At 33.6% G+C, this 26,073-nt stretch overlaps 1 protein-coding gene across 2 annotated transcripts in view; it reads left to right on the plus strand.

The window, feature by feature from the left end:
* Window positions 1–26,073, plus strand: part of IQCM (IQ motif containing M) — a 620,635-nt gene that overhangs the window by 293,723 nt on the left and 300,839 nt on the right. For both annotated transcript variants that reach the window (XM_074229157.1, XM_074229156.1), the window contains exon 9: window positions 15,054–15,246. In XM_074229157.1, coding sequence (XP_074085258.1) covers window positions 15,054–15,246 — 193 coding nt within the window. The remainder of the gene's footprint in view (window positions 1–15,053; window positions 15,247–26,073) is intronic.

The raw sequence follows: 26,073 nt of genomic DNA on the forward strand, positions 1-26,073 counted from the left end.
CAAAAGAAGTCCAAAATAAGCTTTTACTTCTTTCTATCCTTCTTTATTAATATCTAATTTCACAGCAAGCAGAAATTGTATCTATTCTTTGAACTTCCTCTTATTCCCAACCCAGCTAAAAAACTTTTTTTTATTTTTAGTATTTATCTTTTTCTGACACTATTCTTATAAGACTATGTTATTTAATAAAATATTTATCTTTCATTCTCTGCCCCTTACATTTCCTTCTCTATAATCTTTAAAAAAGTCTAATTTGTTGAGTGAATTCCATACAGGTGTATCCATATTTATAAAGGGTTTTAACCCTTTTTTGTTGTGGTTTTTGTCATGTCTGACCCTTTTGGGGTTGCTAGCAATGATACCAAAGGGGTTTGCCATTTCCTTCTCCAGTTTATTTTATAGATGAAGAAACAGGGAATTGGCTTGCTTAGGGACACTCAGCTAGTAAGTAAAGTTTCTGAGGCTAGTTATGAACTCAGAAAGATGAGAGTCTTTTTGACTCTGGGTCTGGCCCTTTATTCACACTACACTACACTACACTACACTACCAAACTAGTTTCTTCAGTTGAGAAGATTTTTTAAAATTATATAGAGGAGAATGAATAGAAAATATTATTCCTATGTCCACACAAAGCTATTTTTCTTTAGATGTATTTGCTGAAAGAGTTTATAATAAGGCTCAGATTTTAGGATTTCTTTGTAAGGTTAGGATAGATACATTTCCTCCTGACTCTTCTGGGATAAAGTGCTTATGCTTTATGGGAATGAAAGAGTCAATAAGACTTGACTTCTTTTGTTTCTTAAATATGAACCATATTTTCTGACATGTTTTCAGTCACTCTCCCCTAAGCTATCTTTTTATGGTAGTTACTGAGTATCAAAGTCTATGTTGGTTTGGAATGGAAGACCTTGTTAATCAATCTGTAACGTTTATAAAGCAACTACTATGCATCAGGGGCTGTGAATTTATCTACCTACTCATCCTTTGCAACAGATGCTGGTAGGCATGCTATCATTGCTGGCAGGAATCTGTGGAATTAAATAAAAGTTTGATAATATTTGTTGAATACTGAATATCACATGAGAATGGTACCCTTTGCCTGGATGTAATAGCCCTATTAAGTAAGTAGCATATTTATTATATACTTCTGTCTAATTTACAGAGTTTAGAATTTTTTAATGAGATTTTTTATTTTTAAATTTTATTAATATCTTTTATTAAATACCATAGCAATTTCCCTGATATATATATATATATATGTATATATATATATATATATATATATATCAATGTATCTCTGATTCAACCAGAACCCTTGCATACATATCCCCATGAATATAAAGTTAGACAAAACAATTAACATAACATAGATAACAAATATAAGGCATCTCTAATATTCTAAATTTTTCTAAAGGGGAGTGAGACATGTTTCATCATTTCCCCTCTGATCATAAGATTTAATGTTATTTTCATTTACAATATTATTGTCATTGTGTACAGTTTCTCTTAGTTGTCCTTTCTTCACTTTGCATTATTTACTCTGAATTCCTCATATATAAGGAGAGTAATAATCATCCATTATATTTGTATACCACAATTTTTTAAACCAGTTACCCACTGATGTACAGCACTGTCACCAGTGTTTTTACTACCACAAAAAGTGCTGCTTATGAATATTAGAATCTATGGAACTTTTCTTCTGCCTCTGACCTCCTTATGGTTACATGTTAAATAGGCATTTTGTAAACCAAATTTGTTTTGGAGTACAAATGAGAGTATCCCAGGGCACTAGCATTTTGACTGAAAATAAAAATTCATTTTCCTTCTAGAAGAGAACAATAACAATATTTCTTTGAAGATTAAGATATAGTCATGAAAACTTTTTAAATTGCTATTTTATAAAATAGTAAAATAGAAAATATATGTGAAGTTTTTTTCAAGATACAGACCAATTTACATTGATAACAACATTTTCTGTGGATTGGCTTAAGTTTAGTGAGAGAGTTGAAAGGTCATGTGAAGGTTTCAGAATCAAATATGGATATTAATTATTTTAATAGTTTACAATGAGATAATCATGAACTACAGTATGTTCAATTTTGGAAAACTTAGGGCTCATATGATCTCTTTTCTCTGAAAGGGCTCCTAGTATCTTTATAGCCATATGTCTTTCTCTCCATCCCATTAACTTTATAATGTTCAACACATTTCTCTTCCATTTATTTTTATATGGTATCTTTTATCTTAAGTATCAAAGCATTTTGCATTATTAAATAAAGCAAAATAACATCTTAGCACAGTTAAATGGATTTTGCTTTTTAACACTCAGCAAAAATATGAGAGGGTGGAAAAGTAGAAGGTGTGATCTATTTACAATGGTTATGTAATTGACATTTTATTTTCTAGGGCAACTAGGTGGCACAATGTGTAGATCTCCAGAGCTTGAGTCAAAAATCACAAGTTTAAATCTGACTTTAGTCATTTACTAGCTGTATGATTCTGGGCAAGTCACTTAACCTCCATATGCCTAAATTTCCTCAATTGTAAAATGGGGGTAAGAATAGCATTTACTTCTCAGTGTTAGTATGAGGTTCAAATAAGATAATAAGTGTAACTCACTTATCATAGTGCCTTAGCACATAGTACTATATTGATGCTAGATATAATTATTTCTAGCTGTAATTTATATTTGATCTAAACATCATTTATTTAAATCAAGTTGAAATTATATTTTCCTTCTTCCCCAGTGACCAGTGTTTTTTCATAAAATTTATTTAATAAACAAAAACAAAGACTTTGCATTAAAAAAAATCAGAGATCCCATTGCAGTCTATGAATAAACTACTTATTCTCTATTGATGTGTTTCAGCAATTTGCTGTTAATCCTCAACAGATTAAGATGATTTCAGTGATGAACTTTCCTTTTGTTGAACTTTCAAGACACATAATCATTAAAGAAAGAGTCTAACTTGTTTCCTAGCAAAAAATCTTTCCAAAGTCTTAGTGTAAGTACTTTGTTTTGTGGAGATTTCAGATTAAATCCATAGTAGATGTGATAAATAGGTTCAGAGATAAATCATCAGCCTTTTACCTTTGAGTAATTTGAATTCAGTCCAACTCTAGTCAAGAAAAAAGCCCCATTTTACACAACAGTTATAAAGTGCTACCATTTTGGAACTGCTTGGAGTCTAGTCCTTTTCAGACTCCAAGGTTTGGTTTACTTGGGATAAGTGGTTAGAAACATCCCCTACCCAGAGACTTCCAAACAATCATCTTCCTAACTGCGAACAATTTCCTCCACTCCAAAATGATTTAGTGTTTAAATCTATCTTTCATTTCATTATTTTCATAAATATTACTTTTTCTCAATAAAGTGTAAGCTACTCCATGAGGGCAGGGACTATTTCTTCTTTTCCTTTGTCTTTCTATCATCAATATCTAGCATAGTGATTTGCCCAAAGTAGATACTTGCCCTATTACATTGAAAAAGTCTTCAATCCTGTTTGATAGCATTCTGGGACTCTGTATAGCAGAATGCAGGTTTCTAATACCTTTAGCAAAGGAAAATACTCATAATTATTTTTTTTCTTTCTTGACAAATGACAATTTGGTCAATTAACAATAAAATTCATCTTTGAGAGTCTGGAGTTGTTGACTGACATCTACCTCATGCCCTCTACACTTTGAAAACACTATTTTCATCTTCACCTTTTCCCTTGAGAGACTTCATCTCTCTTCTCTCATTTTAGTGCTCCCCCTAATGCTTTTTAAAGTTTTTTTTCTTATGCAATAATCGTTCTTTTGGTTCTTTTTTCATCTTTTATTAATCCTCAGAATAAATTCAGTGCAGGTTTAATCTTCTGTGAATACCTGATCTTGCAGTCTGCATTTCCATTTTACAAAATCAGTATCCAATCCACTGCAATATCTAGAGAGACTATTTCTTCCCAGATTTCTCTTGTGTTACAGTCCTTATTGTGCATACTGCAATTCGTATGCTAAATAATTCACAAGAGAGGCAAGGTAAAAGCCTCTGAAGACAGTTTGCTTGTACAAATAGTATCTCAAAACACCATTGTTTGGGATCTGCCAATTGAGGTTCTCCTCCTCCTACTAGCTACTTTGTATAGCTCTTTAGAATGGTGATTGTTTTTTAGCACATTGAGGCAGAATGGTTAGAATTTTAGGCTTGGAGTCAGTAAGATATGAGTTCAAATATGACCTCAAGTGTGTGACCCTGGGTAAGTCACTTCACCTCTGTATGCCTCTTTACTCATCTGAAATATGGAGATAATAACACCTACCTTGGGATCATTTTAGGTGCAAATGACATAATAATTTTAAAATGTTTAGGTAGGTAGGTAGGTACTTAATAATTGTTTATTCTCTTCCTTCCTGTTTAATTACCATACCTTCAAGTAGGATCTAGCAGAGATAAAAGCAGCTAAATTTGGGACAGCAAACTTCCTTCCTCAGTTATCTTGACATTTCCTGGTAATGGTATTTTGATTCCTATGCTACTGGCTTCTTCTCTCACTTCCTAAAGCAAAAATGATTCTTGAAGGCTTACCTCAACTCTATTCCTAGCTTTCTCTCTGCTACACCTGCCCATGGCTAACTGGTTTTCCAGATTTCACATCTTGCATCTGATACTTCCTTTCTGGTGAGCATGACCCAAGATACTCATAATCTCTGAACTCTCTTCCCTTGAGTGTCAAACAGTGATAACAAGGCATTGAAGGATCAATTACAATAATGTATGAATATTATTTTTCAAATTTTAAAGCACAATATAAATTAGATGGCACTTGTTTCCATTTCAAATGCTTATTCTTCTCTATTCTCTGCTATTTCTGTTCAGATTCTTGCTGGCCTGTCCTAGTGTGAACTCAGGGCTTCCTTTTCCTTTGCATGTACACATGTCACCATGATTAGATGTCCATGATATTGGATAGAGCCTTGGACTTTGAGTTCAAACCCTAAATTGTGCACTTTGAGTTCAAACCCTACATTGTGCACTATTAGTTATGAGAGCCTGGGTAAATTGCTTAATCATTCAGTCTCATTTTCCTTATCAGTAAAAAAATAGAATCTATCCCACAGGGTTATTGTAAAGGACAAATGGCATAATATATATGTCAAATACTTTGCAAGCCTTAAATGCTTTATATGTGTTATTATTATTATTATTATTATTACCTTTATTGATTGTTAGATAAGGCTAGAAACGAGTTATTGGAATTCCTTCAAAATTTAGGGCTCAACTCATCACTATCTTTATTCACATGTTATATTCTTTTATTTTGATTCTCTGTCTCTCCTTGTCTCAATCAATTGTCCTTTATTAAGGACCTTCTATGTACCAGTGACTGTGCTAACCATTGAGGATATTAAAATAAAAAAATTAATTGGTTATTGTTTTCAGTAAGTTTGTAATATATCAGGGAAAATGTATATATTAATATATTAATAAATATGTATGTAAATATGTGGATGTATATACATGCATATTTATAATGAATTAGTGGAAAATAAAAAGCAAGGTAGTTGTAGAGAGGGAGGGCATTAATATTTGAATGACTAGGAAATGATTCATGAAGAAGGTAGTATTTGAGGTATATCATGGAGAAATTAAAGAATTCTACAAGGCAAAGGTGAAGAAGAGGATTTTATATTTTACTTTAGAAGCAACAAGGAGACTGCAGTGTTTTGAGTAAGGGAATAACTTGGTTATATCTATAATTAAGAAAAATCACTTTGGTATCTGTGTGGAAGATTAATGAGAGGAGAGATGAGGAAGAAGACCAACTAGGAGGTCACTGAATGATTCTAGACTAAGAGTGATGAAGGCTTGAGCTAAGGTAGTGGCCAAGGTGTAAGTAGAAAATCATTTAATAAATGTTGTAGAGGTATAGACAATAGGATTTGGCAGAAGATAGGATATGGGCAGAGGGAGAAGAGTGTAGAGTCAAAGATAATGCTTAACTTTTGAATGTAGGGGACTTAGAAGGATGGCGTTTTTTTTTTTTTTCCCAGTAGATATATGGAAGCTCAGAAGAGGTATGGTTAAAAGGAAGATGAGATTTCTTTTGGAGATGAATTAAGGCTATGGTTCATCCAGTTTGAAATGTTCGATAGTGGGGCAGCTAGGTGGTGCAGTAGATAGAGCACCAGCCTTGAAATCAGGAGTACTTGAATTCAAAGCTGATCTCAGAAACTTATTACCTAGCTGTGTGACCTTGGGCAAGCCACTTAACTCCATTGCCTTGCCAAAAAGAAAGAAAGAAAGAAAGAAAGAAAGAAAGAAAGAAAGAAAGAAAGAAAGAAATATTCATTAGGCAGTTGACATTACTGAACTTGAACTTAATATAGAGAGATGTGGAGTTGGATATATAAGCTATCAAATATGAATCATCTTAGAAGTAATAAATTTTTAGGACCTGATAAGACCTTTGAAAGAAAGCATAAAGAGAGAAAGGGGCCCAGGCCAAAACTATGGGCTATACACCATGGTTGGAAGCAAAGAGAATCATGGATAATAAGCCAATAAAGGATAATGAAGAATAGTTCAACATATAAGGAGGATAATCAGGAGAAAGGAGTGTCATGAAAAATCAGAAAAGAGAGAGCATCCATAAAGAACGTGGTCAACAGTTTCAAATATAGCAGTGAAGTTGAGAAGGATGAGTACAGATTTTATAATTAAGAGATCATTGCTAACTCTAATAAGTACATATCAATTACTAAGTTTAAAATGAAAATAAAGGAGTGTACAGGTTTTTTTCTTAAAGAGTTGACAATTATATGGGATAAATTTCATGGAGAATTAATTCAAACAGTCCCCCCCCCCAAGAAGTGATAACACTGAGGGAATGAGTATATTCTTTGAAGGAATGGTAACATGGGAGACAGAAGGAATTTTCAAGTTTGGGAATGATTCTATAGTAAGGAGATAAAAATGAAATGGGTCATGGGAATAAATAGGACATAGGAATTCAACCTTTTTAACTCTTCTGGGACAATATTGTCCAACAAAAAACTTGCCAAGGGCTGCAAAAAGAATTTAATATGTATTTGTTACTACAGTATAAACTGTATTACCAGTAGGTATAATAATAATAAAATGTAATAATGCTGCATGAATGGGCTTTGGGGACTGCAGGTGGTCCATGAGCCACAGATTGAGGGATGTGGGGACAGAGAGGCAGGTGAAATTATGAAGTTAAGGAGGTTATTTATCACCTAAGGGGATTACATTGTAAAATACCAAATTTCCCCCCATTTCCTTTTTTTAAAACAATTTTTGGTCATTCAGAACTTAACAAATACCAGCAAATATGAACATTTCCATATACAAAGAACAACCGAAAAGGATTATTGCATATGAAACCACAATTCTTTGTTAGGTTCAGCTTTATCCATTATAACCCATTTGAAGTATCACTTTGAAGTCTTAGTTGATTCTTTCCTTCATCAATTCTGTCTTAGGATTTTGACAATTATCTGATAGACTTTAGTATTATTTTGTTCTTTAGCTATTTGTAACTGTCATATTTCTTCCTATAAGATGGCAAACTCTATGAAGGCAGACATTGTATCTTTTCAAAATTTAGTGAGCTTAGCAGTCTTCTTTGAAAATATAACAAGAATAATAAAAAATAATAGATAAATAATTTAAAAAGACAAAAGTATAAAATTTAATTATTTTTTAGATGGGACAGCTAAGTGGCTCAGTGTATAAAATATTGGTCCTGGAGTTAGGAAGACATGAGTCTAAATCTAACTTGAGACTTACTAGTTGTATGACCCTGGGCAACTCTCTTCTTCTTTTTTTTTAGATTTTTCAAGGCAAAGGGATTAAGTGGGTTGCCCAAGGCCACACGACTAGGTAATTATTAAGTGTCTGAGGCTGGATTTGAACTCAGGTACTCCTGACTCCAAGACAAGTGCTCTGTCCACTGTGCCACCTAGCTGCCCTTCTGGGTAACTCTCAACCCCAATTACTGCAGGAAAAATATCTCTTTTCCCTGAGAGTGAAAAATGAAATACTTATAATTACAAAGGAATCCAATTGAAATAATTATAAAAATAATAAATTAAGAAAAAAAGTTCAGGGGTCCCAGCTCAAGAACACTTATGGTAGAAGAGATGGAGACAGAAAGATATTGTTGGTAGGAGAGCAAATTTCAGTTTGTTTCAAATTTTTGCCCAAGTCCCTTTTAATTCTAATATTCTTTGATTCTTAAAGATAGTGTGCTGAGGTTAATGTCACTATTGCCTGTGTTAGGAAGCATCAGGTTTTAAGGGGCATAATTAATACTGAGACAAAGTTCTTAACTGTTTAATAGGAATGCATTGCATCTTTAAATTGGTAAAAATAAAAAAAAAACTGGTAAAAAAACTGGGCCATGTTTGATTTAAAAAGAGTGTTTGCATAGGAATAGTCTTCATTTTGCGGGGGGGATGGTGTTGGAGATGGGATGAAGGAAGAACACAAATGACTTTTCCTTGTTACTGAAGTTACATTCTAAGCATTATCCCACCACATGCTTCTCTTCTGAGGCTGCACATGCAGGAAGTAGAAAACCCTCAACACAGTTTGGTAGTAGAACATCCAAATCAGAGCAAATTGTGTAAATTAGAACAAAATTACAAGACATTTGGACCAAGCAGTCCTGCTAGTCTAATCAAGAGATGGGCACTATTTACTTTTCCATAATGCCTGTTGAAAGAAGAATGAGGGAAGAAGGCATCACCAATCTCTTGTAATATGTTTCTGAACTTGGCAACCCTAGCTGAGTTTGTCACATATTTGCAGCTTGAAAAGTATCTGGCTTTTACAGCAGCCAAAATAAGTATCCTTTAATCACTTTCAACCCAGGAACAGATGGGCAAACAGTGCTTTTATAAATGGGGCATACAAAATACTTCAGTATCAGCCAAAACTAATTAGTAGCAATATCTGAACCAAACTCTAAAACTGATTTAGTATTTAATATATAGCCTTTTCTAAACATTAAAAACTGAAAGGAAATTCCCATTGTAGATGTTTTGCCAAAAGTAGTGTCTAAAATTTGGACATGATTAACTTACTAATTAACTTATTTCTGAATCTTTTCTGATGTGTAATCCTTATTTTTTCTTTCTTTTGATGAAAATATTTTTTGATTTGAAACTCTGATCCATAAATTTATCATAGCTTAACCTTATTCTTCGCATTCTTATTGGGACTGGAACATATTCTTGTAGCCACCTTGGGCTTTTTCCCCTTTATCCTTCTGAACCTCAGTTTTCCTGATCTGTAAAAATCAAAGATTTGGTTCTAAATCTGGGTTCTGGTTATCTTTCTCAGTGTGTAGTTAAAAAGGGAGCATAGGAAAAAATTGTTGTTGGCTACCTGAGTTTTCTTTTTGAAGTAGGTCTACAATGAGGTATGAAAAGACATCTACCCCTTCCTTTGAAGAAGTAATTGACCATGGATGTGTGAGATACTGCACACAATGTAATATTTTTATATGTTATGAAATATATTTCATATGCTATGAAATAAATTTCATATATGATTTTTGTGGCTTATTTTCCATGTTATCAGTTTTACATAATTGTTTTTTCTTTCTTTTTTCATACTTTATTCTAAGAGATGGGTCCAAGAGTGGAGAATATAATGGAAAATATATATGTATGAATGTATGTATCTATATATATGAGAGAGAGAGATACTTGTATATGACATAAAAACAAATTTTATGGATAAAATTCACTTTTTTTAGGTTTTTGCAGGGCAAATGGGGTTAAGTGGCTTGCCCAGGGCCATACAGCTAGGTAATTATTAAGTGTCTGAGACTAGATTTGAACCCAGGTACTCCTGACTCCAAGGCCGGTGCTTTATCCATTATACCACCTAGCCGCCCCTAAAGTTCAATTTTTTTTTAAAAAAAGGTTACTATTCTGTGTCTGCCACTTATTCATTTATTTTTCCATCTAAAGCCTTCCTTAAGCAGGATGTTAATAAGAGCCCTATAACTTGTTGAATGTTGAAAAACTTTATAAAAGGAAAGTTCTTTCCAAATCAATCTGTTTAAACTCAAGGTCAAGTTCAAGGATAGGGAGTGTTTCATTTTTGCCTTTGTATTCTCCAGTGTCTGGTTCACTGCTTTGCACATAATTAGGGGCTTTAAAAAATATATTTATTGATTGTCTTAGTGATTCAAGAACAGAAGGAAAACAGAGCAATTGAAATAAAACTTTATATAGGGCAAGGGCAAGCTATCTCATGCTCTCTATCTATTGCACATTGGTGTTTCAGGAGGACCCAACTTTTAGACAGAAATTCCTTCTATTTGTGCTCTGTGTAGGACTTTCCACCATGATGAGGAGAAGCATTTTTTGCTAGCCAGCATCTTTCTAGTCAATTCAGTAGGAGCTTTCTTGCTCTTAATTCTTTCTTATCTTATGTTTCAATTCTTTTTTGTTAACTCCACTCTATTTTGACTTGATGGTGAAAGGAGAAGCCATATATATCCCCTCAAAACTCCCCCATCCCCAAATCCACTGTCATAGTCATATTTGATAAGAGAACATCTTGACTCTTTTTCTGTCATAGACTCTTGGCTGTCTGATAAAACCTTATGAATCCCTTCTTAGAATAATATTTTGAAATGAATAAAAGATAATATATTGAATTTCAAAGGAAACTGATTATATTGAAATTCTCTTCAATATAGAAATATATACATGTAAATATATTTATAAAACATTTAGATAATTATAATTAACACAGTATATTATTTATAAATAAATTTGCACAGACATATATTTGGCAACTAGGTGGCATAGTTAGTCTCCTAAATCTTGAGTCAGGAAGATCTGAGTTCAAATGTGACTCAGTCACATGTCAACTGACTGAACCTGGGCAAGTCACTGAACCCTGTTTGCCTCAGGTTTCTCATTTGTAAAATGAACTGCTAAAGCAAATGCTAAACTACTCCATTATCTTTGCCAAGAAAATCCCAAATAGGGTCATAAAGAATTGGGCATGACTGAAATGACTGAATAACCACACACACACACACACACACACACACACACACACACACATACACACATACATAAATATACATATATATGTTGAATTGGTATGTGTATATACACATATACCTATACATATGTATATATGTGTGTGTATCTCATAAGTTTTCAGACCACAGATTAGACTTGTTTAGACACTCTTCGAAGCTAATTTTTCATTTTACTTTTTGTCCTCAGAATAACTAAAAAGACTTTTTGATTTCTTTAGCAAACTTTTGTACCTATTCTTATTTTAAGTCCCATGATCTTTGAAATTCAGTTCTAACTAAACAGTTACTTATTTAAACAGTTCAGTCTGCTTAGACACTCTCCTCTCCCTCTCCTGACTTTTTTTTGTCTTTTTTTTTTAAGGCAAAAGGGTTAAGGGACTTCCCCAGGGTCACAAAGATAGGCAGTTACTAAGTGTCTGAGGTCAGATTTGAACTCAGATCCTTCTGACTCTAGGGCCAGTGTCTATCCACTGTGCCATCTAGCTGTCCCCTTCCCCTGAATCTTTTTCTTTTTAAGGTTTTTGCAGGGCAAATGGGGTTAAGTGGCTTGCCCAAGGCCACACAGCTAGGTAATTATTAAGTGTCTGAGACCGGATTTGAACCCAGGTACTCCTGACTCCAGGGCCGGTGCTTTATCCACTGTGCCACCTAGCTGCCCCTCCCCTGACTCTTCTTGATATTATCATCAACTATATTATTAGAATTATTTTCTTACATTCCCTCTTACCTGACTTGATCCATAGTACTTTGAAAAGAGGACTGGATTTGGAGTCAAAAGATTTTAGTTCAAGTGTCAACTCTATCACTTATTACTAGCAAGGTTTTTGGCAAATAATCTCTTACCTTCTCTGGGCCTCAGTTTCCTCATTTAAGGAATTAGAACTAAATGGTCTCTTAAGGCTCCCTTTCATTACTGAGTATGTCATTTTATCATACAAGACCGACTTGTATCTGTGCTAATTGGATAATTTGAGTCTGAAATCTAGAGTCCATTTTTTCCCAGTTGGCTAGTGTTTTGAATTATATTTAGACATATACTTTAGGTAGCTCATATAAGTTTGTGAAAATTGATTATTATATTTTCAGTATGAGCATTTGTACCTCTGAACTGGTAAATATTACAAATTAGGGTTTTATTTATTGTTTTATTGACTGTCTAGACTTAATAAGATGCTGGAGAAAATTTTGATACTGCATATTAAGCTTAACATTATCATGAGAACTTTTTTCCTGAAGAGAGCCAATTGTTAAACATATACCATTATGTATGTATTTTGTATTTCCATTCTTTTATCCTTGTCTAAGTACTTTCTACCTTGTTTTTCCTCTCAAATTTGTGGATTTTCATATATATATATATATATATATATTTGTTTTTAGGTTTTTGCAAGGCAAAGGGGGTTAAGTGGCTTGCCCAAGGCCACACAGCTAGGTAATTATTAAGTTTCTGAGACCGGATTTGAACCCAGGTACTCCTGACTCCAGGGCCGGTGCTTTATCCACTGGCCACCTAGCTGCCCCTACATTTATATTTTCTTGACAAAAAACACAACTCCATCTTAATTTATTTTTAAAAATTTACTAAACCCCTATTGTGTATTGTGTCATTGGAATGCATTCTTTCATAAAACAAGAGAGATGAGTTCAACCAGTCTTTCTTGTTATAGTCTTTATATTTTAATATTTATATTATGAACTTATTATGAACAAAAAATTTCAATATTCAAAGAAAAAAGTTGAACTTTTGTTATACATATGCTTTTCTCCAATAAAGCTTTTAAAAGATGATTCAAATTTAACAAAGCAGTTGCCACACTGTTTTGTTTTTGTGTCCTTTTCTGAACTTTCTTCTGTTCCCTTCTGTGTATTTTAAAATTATTCATTGATGATCTTTTCTTTGTCTTCTTCCATTTTTATTATGACTATCACTATTTTCTCCTTCCCATATCTTCCTAGCCTCTATAAAAGTCCTTATTAGTAAAAAAAAATTTCTAAAGTATAATTGCATATAAGTCCATACACTAGTCATATCTGAAAACACATAACTTATTCTGTACTTCAGTTCATCAGTTCTTTGCCTAAAGGTGGGAAGCCCACTCAATCATCATTGTCCTGTAGTTCATTGTATTGATCATAATTCTTAGGGTTTTTACAGTTGTTTTTCTTTAAAATGCTTCAGTCATCTTTCAAACTTTTGTCTTGGTTGTACCTAACTCACTGTGTATCAGTTTATATAAGTCCTCCCAGTTTTCTTTGAATCTATCTCTTAACATTTCTTAAAGTCTAGTAATATTAAATCACATTTGTATATGATAATTTGCTTAGCAAGTCGCCAATTGATGAATACCTGCTTTGTTTACAATTCTTTGCTACAACAAAAAAGGGCTACTAAAATATTTTTATATGGATAGGTTCTTTTCCTCCATTATCATTTGGATGTAAGTGGTGATGTCATTGTATCAAAAGGTATGTCTAACTTGGTGGTTCTTTGGATATATTTTTTCAAAGTAGTTGGACCACATTACAGCTCCATCAATAGTGTATTATTGTACTATCCTTCCAAAGGCCTTCCAACAATTGTTAGTTACTTTTTTTTGGTTATCTTTGTAAATTGGACAAGTGTGAGGTACCCATCCTCATATTATTTCTAAATGTCTATTTTAAATTATTATTTTAATATCTTTTTTGAGGATTTGGAATTTTTTTCCTTTTGGTAATTGGTAAGTCTTCCTTTTTCTTTTGTAACCTACCTGTTCCTATCCTTTTAACCATTTATCCAATGGATCCAAAGTTCTGGTTCTCAGATATTTTATCAATTCCATTCACATATCCTTATACACACACACACACACACACACACACACACACACACACACACTAAATATATGTTTATATATAGACAGTTATTTAACCTATTGGAGCCTAGGCAACCAAGTCAGAGAAGTTGTCTATCTACATTGGTTAAGGGAGTATCCTTATCTGTTCCCTGAAATAATGAAAGCAAAGTTCCTATTCTTACCCCTTGAATATCAGACATTTATCAGAGAAATTTGCTACAAAGTTCCCCCACCCCACTTTCCTTCCCAAGTAATTAGTAATTTTCTTTCTAATTTTAACTTCATTGATTTTGTTTATGGATTTATCATTAGTCTTCCTTTGGACTGTGAGACTTGTCTAGCCTTCTTCCTGATATATCTAAGGATCTACCTTGCAGAATCTATCTTCAGGATGGAAGTAAATGAAAGAGGGGGAAAAGTCTCATTGAATGCCAGAATAACTAATTACACATTTCTTTTATCGAAGATTTAAATAGATAATAGGCAATTATATATTATTATGTTCATTATACTAATAGTTTTAAATCATCAAAACTTATTTATTTGCATAGATCATTATAGTACAATAATAATAATGATGATGTTATAATAACTTTATATAGGGCTTTTTATATAACAGATATTGGGCTAAGTGCTTGGTAAATATTGTATCCTTTGATCCTCACAAGAAAACTTGCAAGTGGGTATTATCTCCATTTTCCAGATAAGAACACTGAGGCAAAGGGAGGGTATAGTGACTTACCCAGGGTCACATATCTAAATGTCTGAGACTGAATATAAGCTGAGATCTTGCATCCTCCAGGTCTAGCACTCTGAACTATGGTACTCACTTAGCCCCTATTGTTTTTTGTTGTTGTTCAATAACATCTGATTGTGACACTTTATTTTATGTTGTCTAAGCACTTCTGACTGTGATCCTGAGGATCATAACATGCTAATAGTGTCCATGGAGTTTTCTTGATAAAGGTTCTCAAGCAGAAGGTAAGTCTCTTAGCCAAAGTCAAACAGATAATGAGGGTCTGAGACTGGGTTTGAACTAAGGTCTTAAATTCTATCTCTTGACTACCTATCTGTCTATTGTTAGTTAAAAGTATCTGAAAAATAAACATAAAACAATCTTTCCATTTTAATTTCTAGAGCCAAATCGACTGGCCTTGGTTCTGACATCAAAAGTACTGCTCCACACTTTGACATTTATTTTGCCTTTCGACCTCAACTCCAAAAGCGTAAGGACAAAATGAGCTCAAAGATCCTGAAAACCGTCATCTTGCTTCAGGCTGTCGTTAGAGGGTGGCTAGAGCGGACTAGACTAGCAAGAGTAAAGGCTAAGGTAATGAATGTTTGAATTGTCTAAACAGAATCTATTAACATTTTGGAATAATTGCTAAGACATTTCTGAGTTTTTCTAAATTAAATGATTATTAATAAAAATAATATAAGTTCCTTGAAAATAAGAGTTATGTCATTTTTTTGCCTTTCTATTACTGCCACTCATCACAGGTCTTGTACTTAGTAAATACCTAATAAGTTTAATGCCTTCATTTAATTAGTGCTTAGCATAGTGACTGACATAGAAGTTCTAAATAAACATTTTTTTTGGTTATTCGGTAATGCCCAACATTTTGTGACCTTGTGGACCATACTATCTATGAGATTTTCTTGGCAAAGACATTGCCATTTCCTGTTCCCGAGAATTAAAGCAATCAAGTGACTTGTCCCAGGTCACAAGACTAGTAATTGTTTGAGTTCATATTTGAACTCAGGTCTTTCTGGCTCCAGACTCAGCATTCTAGCCACTGAACCACCTAGTTATTAAGTAATGCCTACCACTTTTTCAACATTTATTAGGTACAAAGTGCATAATTATGAAAACATGACCAAGAGATCATTAATGTTGACTCCTGGGTTTCTTGGGAACATTGGAAAGTTTGTAATTTTGCAAATGCAGTTCAGCCCATTTTCTTTTTCCTTTTTAGCTCTAGACCCAGCTCATAGCCCTCATATAGCACCTATCCTAAACCTATATAAAGACTTGAATTGGTGTTCAAAGTTATGCCATAATCTGGAAATTATTATCCAAGATTTTTGTGTCCCAGGATGACTCTCATCATGAAAGACCATAGAGTTAACTTCAGAGATCCCTGTCATGTGGAGATGTTTGTCACATCTGTCCAGAAAATACTTAAGAAGCTCACACTTATCTGCAAGCTATTTTAAGAGACTCTGGGTTTTATAGAAATAAATAAGGTAGCCTCTATCTTCAAAGTTTATAATCTATATGAGAAGGCAAGAAGTAAATAACCAATACACAATAGAATAGAAATTTGAATTGCCATCTCTTTTAGATAACTCCCAAATTTATACTCTGTCCTCTACCTTGATTATCTGAAAGGCATCTCATATTCATGCCCCCAAAAAACCTCATGATACTAAATCTTCACATTTCATTATGCCAGCATCCTGATCATCTTTCTATTAGTTGTCCTATTACCTCTCTCCTTTCCTTCTGGAATATCACTCTTTAGACTGACATTCCCTAAATTTCCATACCTTTAATCCTGGGAAAGGTAACTCTATTCACCTTCAAAGCTAACCTCTGCCTGGACGCTGATCTTTCCTTTTTGGTAAGTGATTGAATATAATTTTACTTAGTCTATTATATTTAGCTAGCCTCAGATTAGACTATGCTTAGCATCCCATGTAGCAATCCCATTTAAAATTAAAAAAACAAACAAAGAGCCTATAGGCTCATCAGTTTTATAGTTACTTGGTCAGCAATTTTATTTGATTCTTGTAAATAAATGCACAAGATACTTCTTGTTGAAGAGAACCATTAAGGCTATATTTGGCTCTAAGATGAAATCACTCCATCCATCCCTCCTCTCTTTCCCTCCTTCCTTCCTTCACTCCCTCCCTCCCTGCTTCCTTCCTTCCTTCCTTCCTTCCTCCCTGTTTAATTTTGTCTTTTTCTATACCTTTTAGACAATTATATTGATATAGAAAATTCCGAATGTAGCAGAAATAAATTCTATAATCTTAAATGCTGTTAAATCTTGTTAAATGGGTGGAGGATATTTGCTCTTGAGATGTAAATTGGCTCCTATTGTTTCACTGTTTAATGTAAAATTTGTATCCTGTCTCCTCATTCCCAACCCCCAGCTTTCAACCTTCTACTTTTTGTTCAGGAGGGAGGGATTTCCCCTTTTGCCTTCAGTGCCTAGATTAGGGACAAAGCTATAAAACTTGAGCTGAACCTCTGCTCAGACCCAGACAATTCTACTTGACTGTTCCTTATCTCTGTCTCTCTTTACCTATCTCCCTGTCTCTGTCTCTGCCTCTGTCTACAAAGCCTGCACCTAGCCTTTTGTTAATTCACCCTGTCTTAAAGTGCTTATTGACTCTTCAGGAGGAAAAGTTTTTAACCTGCTTACTTTGTTATGTTTCATAATCAATTCCTGAGCAGTTTCAACATCCCAAAGAGTGCACAAATTCTTTTGCTTTTCAATGGTCCCCAAATTTTATATTTAATTAATGACCCCCAAAATCCTAGTGGCAACAATATTCCTTTAAAGATTAAGTCTGCTGTATATGTACACATTTAGGAGCAACTAGGTGATTCAGTAGACGTATTATCCTACTAGGATCCAGGTAGATATACCTTCCTGAGTTCAATTCTGGCCTCTGAAATTTATTAGTTATATGACTACCATATATGTATATGTATATACATTAGTTATGGCCAAGTCACTTCAGTCCATTTGCCTCAGTTTCCTCATCTGTAAAATGAACTGGAGAAGTTTTATTTTTGCAAGGCAATGTAGTTAAGTGACTTGCCCAAGGTCACAAAGCTAAGTAAGTGTTAAGTGTCTGAGGCTGAATTTGATCTCAGGTCCTCTTTACTCCAGGTTGGGTGTTCTAGCCACTGCATCACCTAGCTGCCACCTAGTTTAGCAGTATTATCTGTTAAGAAAATCCCAAAGGGTATCATGAAGAATTGAGCATGACTGAAAATAACTAAAATAAATATTTGCAATAAATTTGCAATATTTGCAATAAAGTAATTATTTGCAAAAGTTTCTTTTTCCTTCTCATTTACACTGATGATAGATTTGACATAAGTCTACATCATTCTCCTACAGAATGAAGATATGGAAGTAGACATCTAGCTTGGTAGTTGTTGATATTCCTTTTGGGGTATTAACATTGTTTATAATTTTCTGATTCTTTTATTGTCCTCTTTTCCCTGAAATACCTTTTTAAGGTAATTTTTTAAGGTAATTCCTTGATGCTTTTAATATTATTTTGTTTCCAGGAAAGATTTTCTTGCTATAACTTGAGTTTAGACTACTTGTTCTTTCAGTCTTCCTAAATGCCATTTCTTTTTTTTTTTTTTTTTTGCTAGGCAATGGTGTTAAGTGGCTTGCCCAAGGCCACACAGCAAGGTAATTATTAAGTGTCTGAGGCCAGATTTGAACTCAGGTAATCTTGACTCCAGGACTGTGCCACCTAGCTGCCCCCCAAATGCCATTTCTAATGTCATTTCTATTTTTTCATATAGAACTCCTAAGACTGAGGTTTTAGAGATTTATTGAGGAAGTATCTCTGTCACCAATAATTAAAATATCTTATAAAATATTAATGCATTTATTCCTTTTTGGGTTTATGGATTGTTCTCTTATTAGTTTCATCTCCAAATGCTTTGGGGATGTTTTGGTTCATTTAGTCTTATGTCATATTTTCTACAGAATCTCTTTGCCCTATGTGTTTTTTCTCCATTCTTTAAAAGTCATCATTGCTCATGATTTTCTACCATGCTCTTTAATATTTTTCAACTGACTTTGCGTATTCTTGCACATCCTACATATCTGAGTTTGCAAATCTCTAATACTAGGCAGAGTTAATGAGATTATTGACTAAAAAAAGTTTCTAAGTTCTTTTAGCCTCTTTGTGATGACTGTCTTACATTGGTTAAATTTTTATCTTTGCTTTTTTCATTTGAGCATGAATGCCTTATTGAATGTCACATTGCAACAGTTATAATTGTTCACAGTATTCTCTTCTCATCTCTTGCCTTTATTTCAAATTTTATGTTAGTATTAACCTTTGTTTTAATTCTTACTACACATAGACAGTAAATTTTGTTGTGACTTTCATATCAGGAAATAATAATTTTCTTTCTGTTCACATACCATCAGTTTTATCTTTCATTACCCTCACAATGTTCAAACTAGACTATCAAAAAGTTAAAATGTTCTTTTCATAGTAGGGGAAAACCAATGGAAACTTCTTGTGGAAGATCATTTTACAGTTCCTAATGTCATATACATACATACATACAAATACATATGTGCAATATGCATATATAAACATATATGCATATTCACATATAATATTAGAGATATGAGTAATCCAACTTTATATCATCTCAGAAGTAAGCTTTATTTCCATGAAAATACACTTTTTCAATGTATTCTGGCTTCAGAATCTTAGTACTTCTATTCTTACAATTTTTGGTGAGGTATTTGAATCTTCCTACAATGTAAAATTTAATTACAGTATTCTATGCCTTGTTACTCTTTTCTGCAAGGTCACTTTAAATGCATTCTCCAGAGAAACAAAGAAGTCTACTTCAAAGCTGTTTCATGGAGAAAACATTTATCAACATCATTATTACCTGTTTTACCTTCACATTTTTCTTTTTCTTTTATTCATGTGCTTGTGGTTTATATCAAGCTTTTGGTTTAAATCCAACCAATCAAGCTATAAAAATTTAATAATTGCCAACTATACTATGCCAAGCACAAAACTTTGATAAATTCCTTTTTAAGAAGAGAAGATGAAGGAAATATTTGTACACATGCTAAGGCTAGTCTAGTTGTCTTGGCAGAAGTTCTTAACCTACATCAGTGAACTTATATTGTATTGTATTATATATTTTGTATTTTTGTATTTTTTTTACATATTTTCAAAAAATATTGACTTAAAAAGGAAGGGTCTATAGACTTTGCCAAACTTCTACTCAATTTTGCAAGAGAAATTATTCTTAATTATAGGTGCCTATCTTTTGTCTTTTGTAATTAAAAGATGTCCTCTCATTAGTAGTAGAATTTACCAGACTTGTGCAATTTTGGTTGTGGTTCTTTGGCATTTAAATTGCTTTTTTTTTTTTGAATTCTTTCTTTGTAAATATGGATTTTGGCTATGATGATACTGGGAACTTTTCCTTTTGAGATTTCTTTCAGGAAGTGATTGGTGGATTCTTTCTATCTTTGCCTTCCAATTTCAGGAAATGTGGACAAATTTCATTTTTGATTTCTTGAAATAGAATTCCCTGGATTTTTATGTGATTATGGTTTTGGAGAATCCAATGATTCTAAATTATCTTCTACCTCTTTTCTAGGCTAACTGTCCTTGATAGCAGATTTACTTTTTTGTTCAATATGAAATATTTTGGTCTAATATTTCATTTGTCTCAGTCATCTACCTCTTGTATTTTGTGCAGAGTTGGTTGTGCCTACTAGCACTAATACTGGGTCACTTTGATTCTAATTTTTACTCTCATCTCCTGATTTGAAGTTATTTCATCCATTCTACTCTCCAATAGATTTCTGAGTTGAGCACTGAGTTTCAGGATCCTCTCTGGTGTCTCAAGTTAAAGGACTAAACATCTTAGTCTTAGACTGGTCTCAATCTGAGCAATTTTGATAAGGTGTTATTGTTTGTCTTTCATTTTCAAAGAGAACAAATAATATCAAAGGTTGATGATTTGAGTGTGAATTGTATATAAATGAGGCAGAGTTCCGAATTTGTCTGTCTCATTCTTTCTTCTGCTGCTTTCCTCAAATCCAATCTGCTTTGTTGTTTTTTTTGATATACAATGGAATTTCTTGGGAAAGCTTTCCAATCTCACTCCTTCTGGATGCAGTCTTAGAAGAGAATAAGTGTCTGTAGCTGGCCTCAGGTCATACCTGGGAGGCAACAAGTGTTGGCTGTGATTTGACCCCCAGGTTCCAAGCCCTATGAGCTTTGAATTAAATTTTGTGAAGTTGTGAATTACATGAAGTCATCATTGTTTCGATTGATTTCTTTATCATTCTTCAGTCTACTGCAATTTTTAGTTTTCTTTTGCAGAGTAAGCTATTTGGGAACTAGGTTGTCTGCTGCTGCCCCTAAATCATATTAACCTTCTCACACAACTTTGGATCTTTTCTTTGCTCCTATCACATTTCCCCAACTTGTATTATATTTATTCATGTAGAAATTTGTTTTTCTTATTATATGAGAAGTTCCTTAAAAGCAGGGACTTTTTTATTTTGGTATTTATACTCTCAGTGCTTAGTACAAGCTTTGAACTTGGGGAAATTGCATTTTCCAAAGCTAATTATTATTATTTTTTCTATGATGTAAATTTTTATCTTTTATAATTAAATCAATGTTTATTTACTGAAAAGTATTGTGAATTAATTGAATTTTTTAAAATTAGCCAAAGTTAACTGAAATATTTACTGAATATATGACATTAATAAACAAAATAATAGACATTTTCAAGATTTGTACTTTGCAAAAGAACATAGCCAGAGATACTTCAAATCCTCACTATAACATTAACATCATGTCTTCTTTCTACTTGTGAAAATGCTATCCTAAACCATTCACTTTCTTTCAAGATACCAAGTAAAGTTCTTTTTTTGTTAAAAAACCTTCACAAGATAAAAGTGAAAACAAATTCATTAGAAAATATCTCTATCTCCTTTCTTTCTGTGTTTGATAGTTTCTCTCCAGCATCTTTTCAGTTTTCTCAAGCTAACACTTTTAATAGTTCCTCTGCAACTTATCTCATAGATTTTTATAGATCGGAAGTCAAAGACACACAGGTTTTCCTCTGACTCCATAGGGACAAGCACCACAGAGTGAGATATTTTTCACCTGTCCCTAGAAAAAGTGAAAGCTTATTTCTTTTTCCTACAACATCCCATTTGAAGATACAGTGTTTATATACTGTGTAAGAGAATCAATGGAAACAGGCACTTTATACAAAACAGACACTTCTTGAGAGTAGGATTTTTTTTCTTTCTTTGTATATAAATATATATATCCTCAACTCCTAGTGACACAGTAGGCTCTTTTTTAAAAAAAAGTTTTATTTATTTAAGGCAATGGGATTAAGAGTGTCTTGTGGTCACATTTGAACTCAGGTCCTCTTGACTCCAGGGCTCTATACACTGAGCCACCTAGCTGCCTCCACAGTAGGCCCATGAATTGATTGGTAGGCACATCAAACATCTTTCCCCTTAATGCACCTTACATTTCAGCCAAACTGGTTTACTTCTGTTCTTTTGTATGGGTTGCTACCCATCCCTGGAATATACTGCTTGCTCACTAATACATTTTAGAATCTTTAGATTCCTTAAAGATTCAGCTTACATACCACCTCTTCCAAGAACTGTTTTCCTGATCTTTCTAGTTGCTATTATCTCTTTCCTCAAATTATTATTCTTTGAAGAAGAGCCTATTTTGCACTTCTTTCTTTTTGTCTCCAGTGCCTAAAATTGTAACTTGCATGTAATAATTGTTGGATGAATTGAATGTTGGATAGAGGGGATGGGGGGAGGCAATTTTGATATTGCATGAGAAGAGAGTAGGTACTTTCTAATAGTACATATAGCTCAATGAAGATCCAGTCTTCCAACAGTTGTTCTTCACATTCTTACAAACTGGAAAAAATCCACCTCACTTTCAATCTAGAACCTTATTAAAGGGACATTTTTCCTCTGACAGATATTCCTGAATAGTCTTGGGGGAATGGACTGTGGAGGGTGACAGATGGGAATTTATTCTGCAGATATTGTTGAACAACTGCTATACAATGGATAGAACACTGAACAAAGGAGTTAGGAAGACCTGAGTTCAAATCCAGTGCAAATCATTTTATTTCTGTTTGTCTCTGTTTTTTCATCTATAAAAATGGCGATTATAAAAGCACCTACTTCCAGGGTTGTTGCAAGAATAGGAAGTTGTGATGGGAAGTTCTGGCTTGAATTACAAAACCTTCCCAGACCCCTGTCCTTTTTTCTCCACACAGAAAGGTCAAATAATGATCTTTACAGACAGAGATCTGCAATGGCCAGATCCCTTCTTATCAGGTATGCCCCTAATTAAGAATGTATCAAAATGACAGTCATGTATTCAGTCATGTCTAATTCAACTTTTAATTGCTGCCATTTAAAAAAATAGTATGACCTCATCTATCCTATTGAATTGGGACTCAACATGGCCCAGATTTTTTTTTAACTGATTAATCCAGAAATACATCATTAGAATCATAAGCTACTATTTCCATGGTGATTTATACAAGGTTATTTTAAACTTTGAAGACTATGTGATAACTCTTCTTTACTTGAAAAAAACAAATTATAGCCCTGTACTCTTATGACTTCCATGAAAGGCACTTAGACCTTTGCTTTACCTTAATTACTTAAGAGCTTCTGTGGGTATTTTATGCTACTTATGTCTACCTCTTAAGAAATATTCCTTTGAACCTTCAAAGGAAATTCATAGGAAATTCCTTTTCTCAGGGAGAGCAATCCAAGCTCAAGAAGTTCTAATTACTGAAAGACTGTAGTATCTTAACAGTAGATTTAGAAATTGAATGAATCAGAGATCATCTACTCCAACATTTTTATTTTCCCAAACAGTAGAGCCTTGCCTGAGGCCACATCAGTATGAATATTAATAACATTTATATAATATGACCAAATACATTTGAACCTCAGAACCACTCAATGAGCCTGATGCTATTATAATTATAATTTTATAGATGAGGAAGTTGAGGCTGACAGAGTTTATAAGTGATTTGCTTGGAGTTCTAGAAAATCTCTGAGGCAGAATTGAATTCAGGTCTTCCTGACTACAAGTCCAGACTCTGTCAATTATATCACTGTCTTTAAATGATGATGGCAAGTAGCAAATAAAAGAATACTTTCCTTATCAGCTTTGTGAATTATCAGAGACCTAAGTGCTTCATTAAACATGGTATTTATATCCCACGCCTACAGTATCATTGTAAGACCTCTTGGACATTATAGTAGTACTTTGCTGTTGTTTGTTCTTTGTTGTTGAAGAAGACCATGATATTAAGGAGGTGATGCCATGACATGCATATAAATTGAATTTGAGTGAGGGGATGCTGTGCTGAGTGACCAGTCTCATTTTCTTCTCTGGAGTTATATCGGTCCAGTGATCCAGGCTCTCTGAAGATAAGGATGTGAGGCAATCGAAGTTAAGTGACTTGACCAAGGTCACACAACTAGTAAATATCACATGGCTGAGGCTGGATTTGAACTCAGGTCCTCCTGACTCTAATGCTCTATTCACTGTACTACCTAGTAGTACTTTATATTTATAAGGGATATGCATATTTATATAATCTGTATACATTTGTGATTAAAACCTTGCCAAATGCTTTGCTTTGGAAGAACCTATTATCTTCATTTTGTGAGTGATGAAATTGAGCCTCTCTAGAGTTTGTAATTTGCCCAGGTTCATGTTGTCTGAAACAAAGGTAAGATTTGAATCTTTCAGATACCTTACTAATTGCAGGATGCTAGCAGACCTATCTAAGGATTCATAAAATACAGCATCACATAAACTATTTTTTCTTGCACAAAGTGGGAGCCACAGAAAGTCATCCTATAAATTTTCAAAAAGAAGATGAAATGGAAAATTAAACTGGAAACAATGTTGTGGGTGGGAAGAGGAAAGCTGTTATAAGAGTTGTATTGCTCTTTGGAGAAGAATATGAAATCATGGTAGGGAAATACATTAGAATTAATAGTATATTCTTGGGGCAGCTAGGTGGATAGAGCACCAGAGTTGGTAGAGCACCTTAGTTCAAATCCAGCCTCAGACACTTAATAATTACTTAATTGTGTGACTTTGGGTAAGTTACTTATTTCCATTGCATTGCCAAAACAAAAACAAAAATATAGTATATTCATTATGACAAAGCCAACTTTAAGAAATTGAAAGGGGTGTTTGAGTATTTTGTTTGGGTAATCATCTATGTTTTCTTTATTCCCCTGTTGGTATCATGCGTTGTAACCCTCCTGGCTGTTCTATAGCTATGATTAGGATTGTTCTGCTGCACTGAATAGACCTACTTTTGAAATTTGCCAAGGGGTCAAGGATTATAAAAGTAACAAAAAACACATTCTCAGTGGTGGCTATTTGATAAGCAGCTTGAGGAATTCATGATAGACCTTACACTGCAGAGGATGTATGCCAGATCAGAGGATAATTGTCACTATAGTGGCAATCCCTCCATAGGGAGACTTACACTGTATTATTGCTTGGCTTGGCCTCTCTCTCATATTTTTTTCTTCCTCAGCATTTGTGGCTGCAGACAGTACCCTGAGGGATGCAGGATTAAGTTTTCCCAGGGAACTATAAAGTTTATAGGATTCCCCATGAATTATCTTAAGCTTGGTTTTTTGGAGGGAATAATGAATTAAATGATCTTTGCTTAGCAAAAATTCTGGGTAACCACATAACTCCATTTCATGATCAATATTTTTGGTTTGTTTTATCCATATTATTTCTTCTTATTCTCTATGGTATTCATTGCTTTTATATGTTTTGGGGAAATGAGCTAGAAGGGGTTGTTTTGTATTACATCTATGGTCCCTTCTGGTTCTATACCTGTGATTCCAATTAATTTCTTAAGTCATTATGTTTTAAAACACTATTTAAAAGTTTTTATTGATGCCTTTTGACTTCACATTGTATCATTTCCCAGCCTATTGAATTCTCCCCTTTATTTTTTAATTTTTACAAATAAATTTTGAGTTTCTTTTCCATTGCCTAGATTTATCCTATTAACCCAACTAGTCTTTCTCCCAATCCCAGAAAACTATCCCACATAACAAAGAATATTTTGAAAAGAAAGAAAAAGAGGAAGAGAGAAACATAAGCAAAACTGACTAAAATTTGGAAAAATTCTGCAAGCATATGTAATGAATCACAACCATGGATCTCTTACTTAGGCCAGGGAATGGGGGAATTGTCTTTGCATACCTTATCTTTGAGGTCATTCTTTGAAAGCTTCCCTTTTAAAAAAAGAAAAATAGCTAAGAAAATCAATGAATATTGTGAGCACATT

This window comes from Macrotis lagotis, chromosome 3 (assembly GCF_037893015.1).
Source record: "Macrotis lagotis isolate mMagLag1 chromosome 3, bilby.v1.9.chrom.fasta, whole genome shotgun sequence".
NCBI classification, from domain to species: Eukaryota; Metazoa; Chordata; class Mammalia; order Peramelemorphia; family Peramelidae; genus Macrotis; species Macrotis lagotis.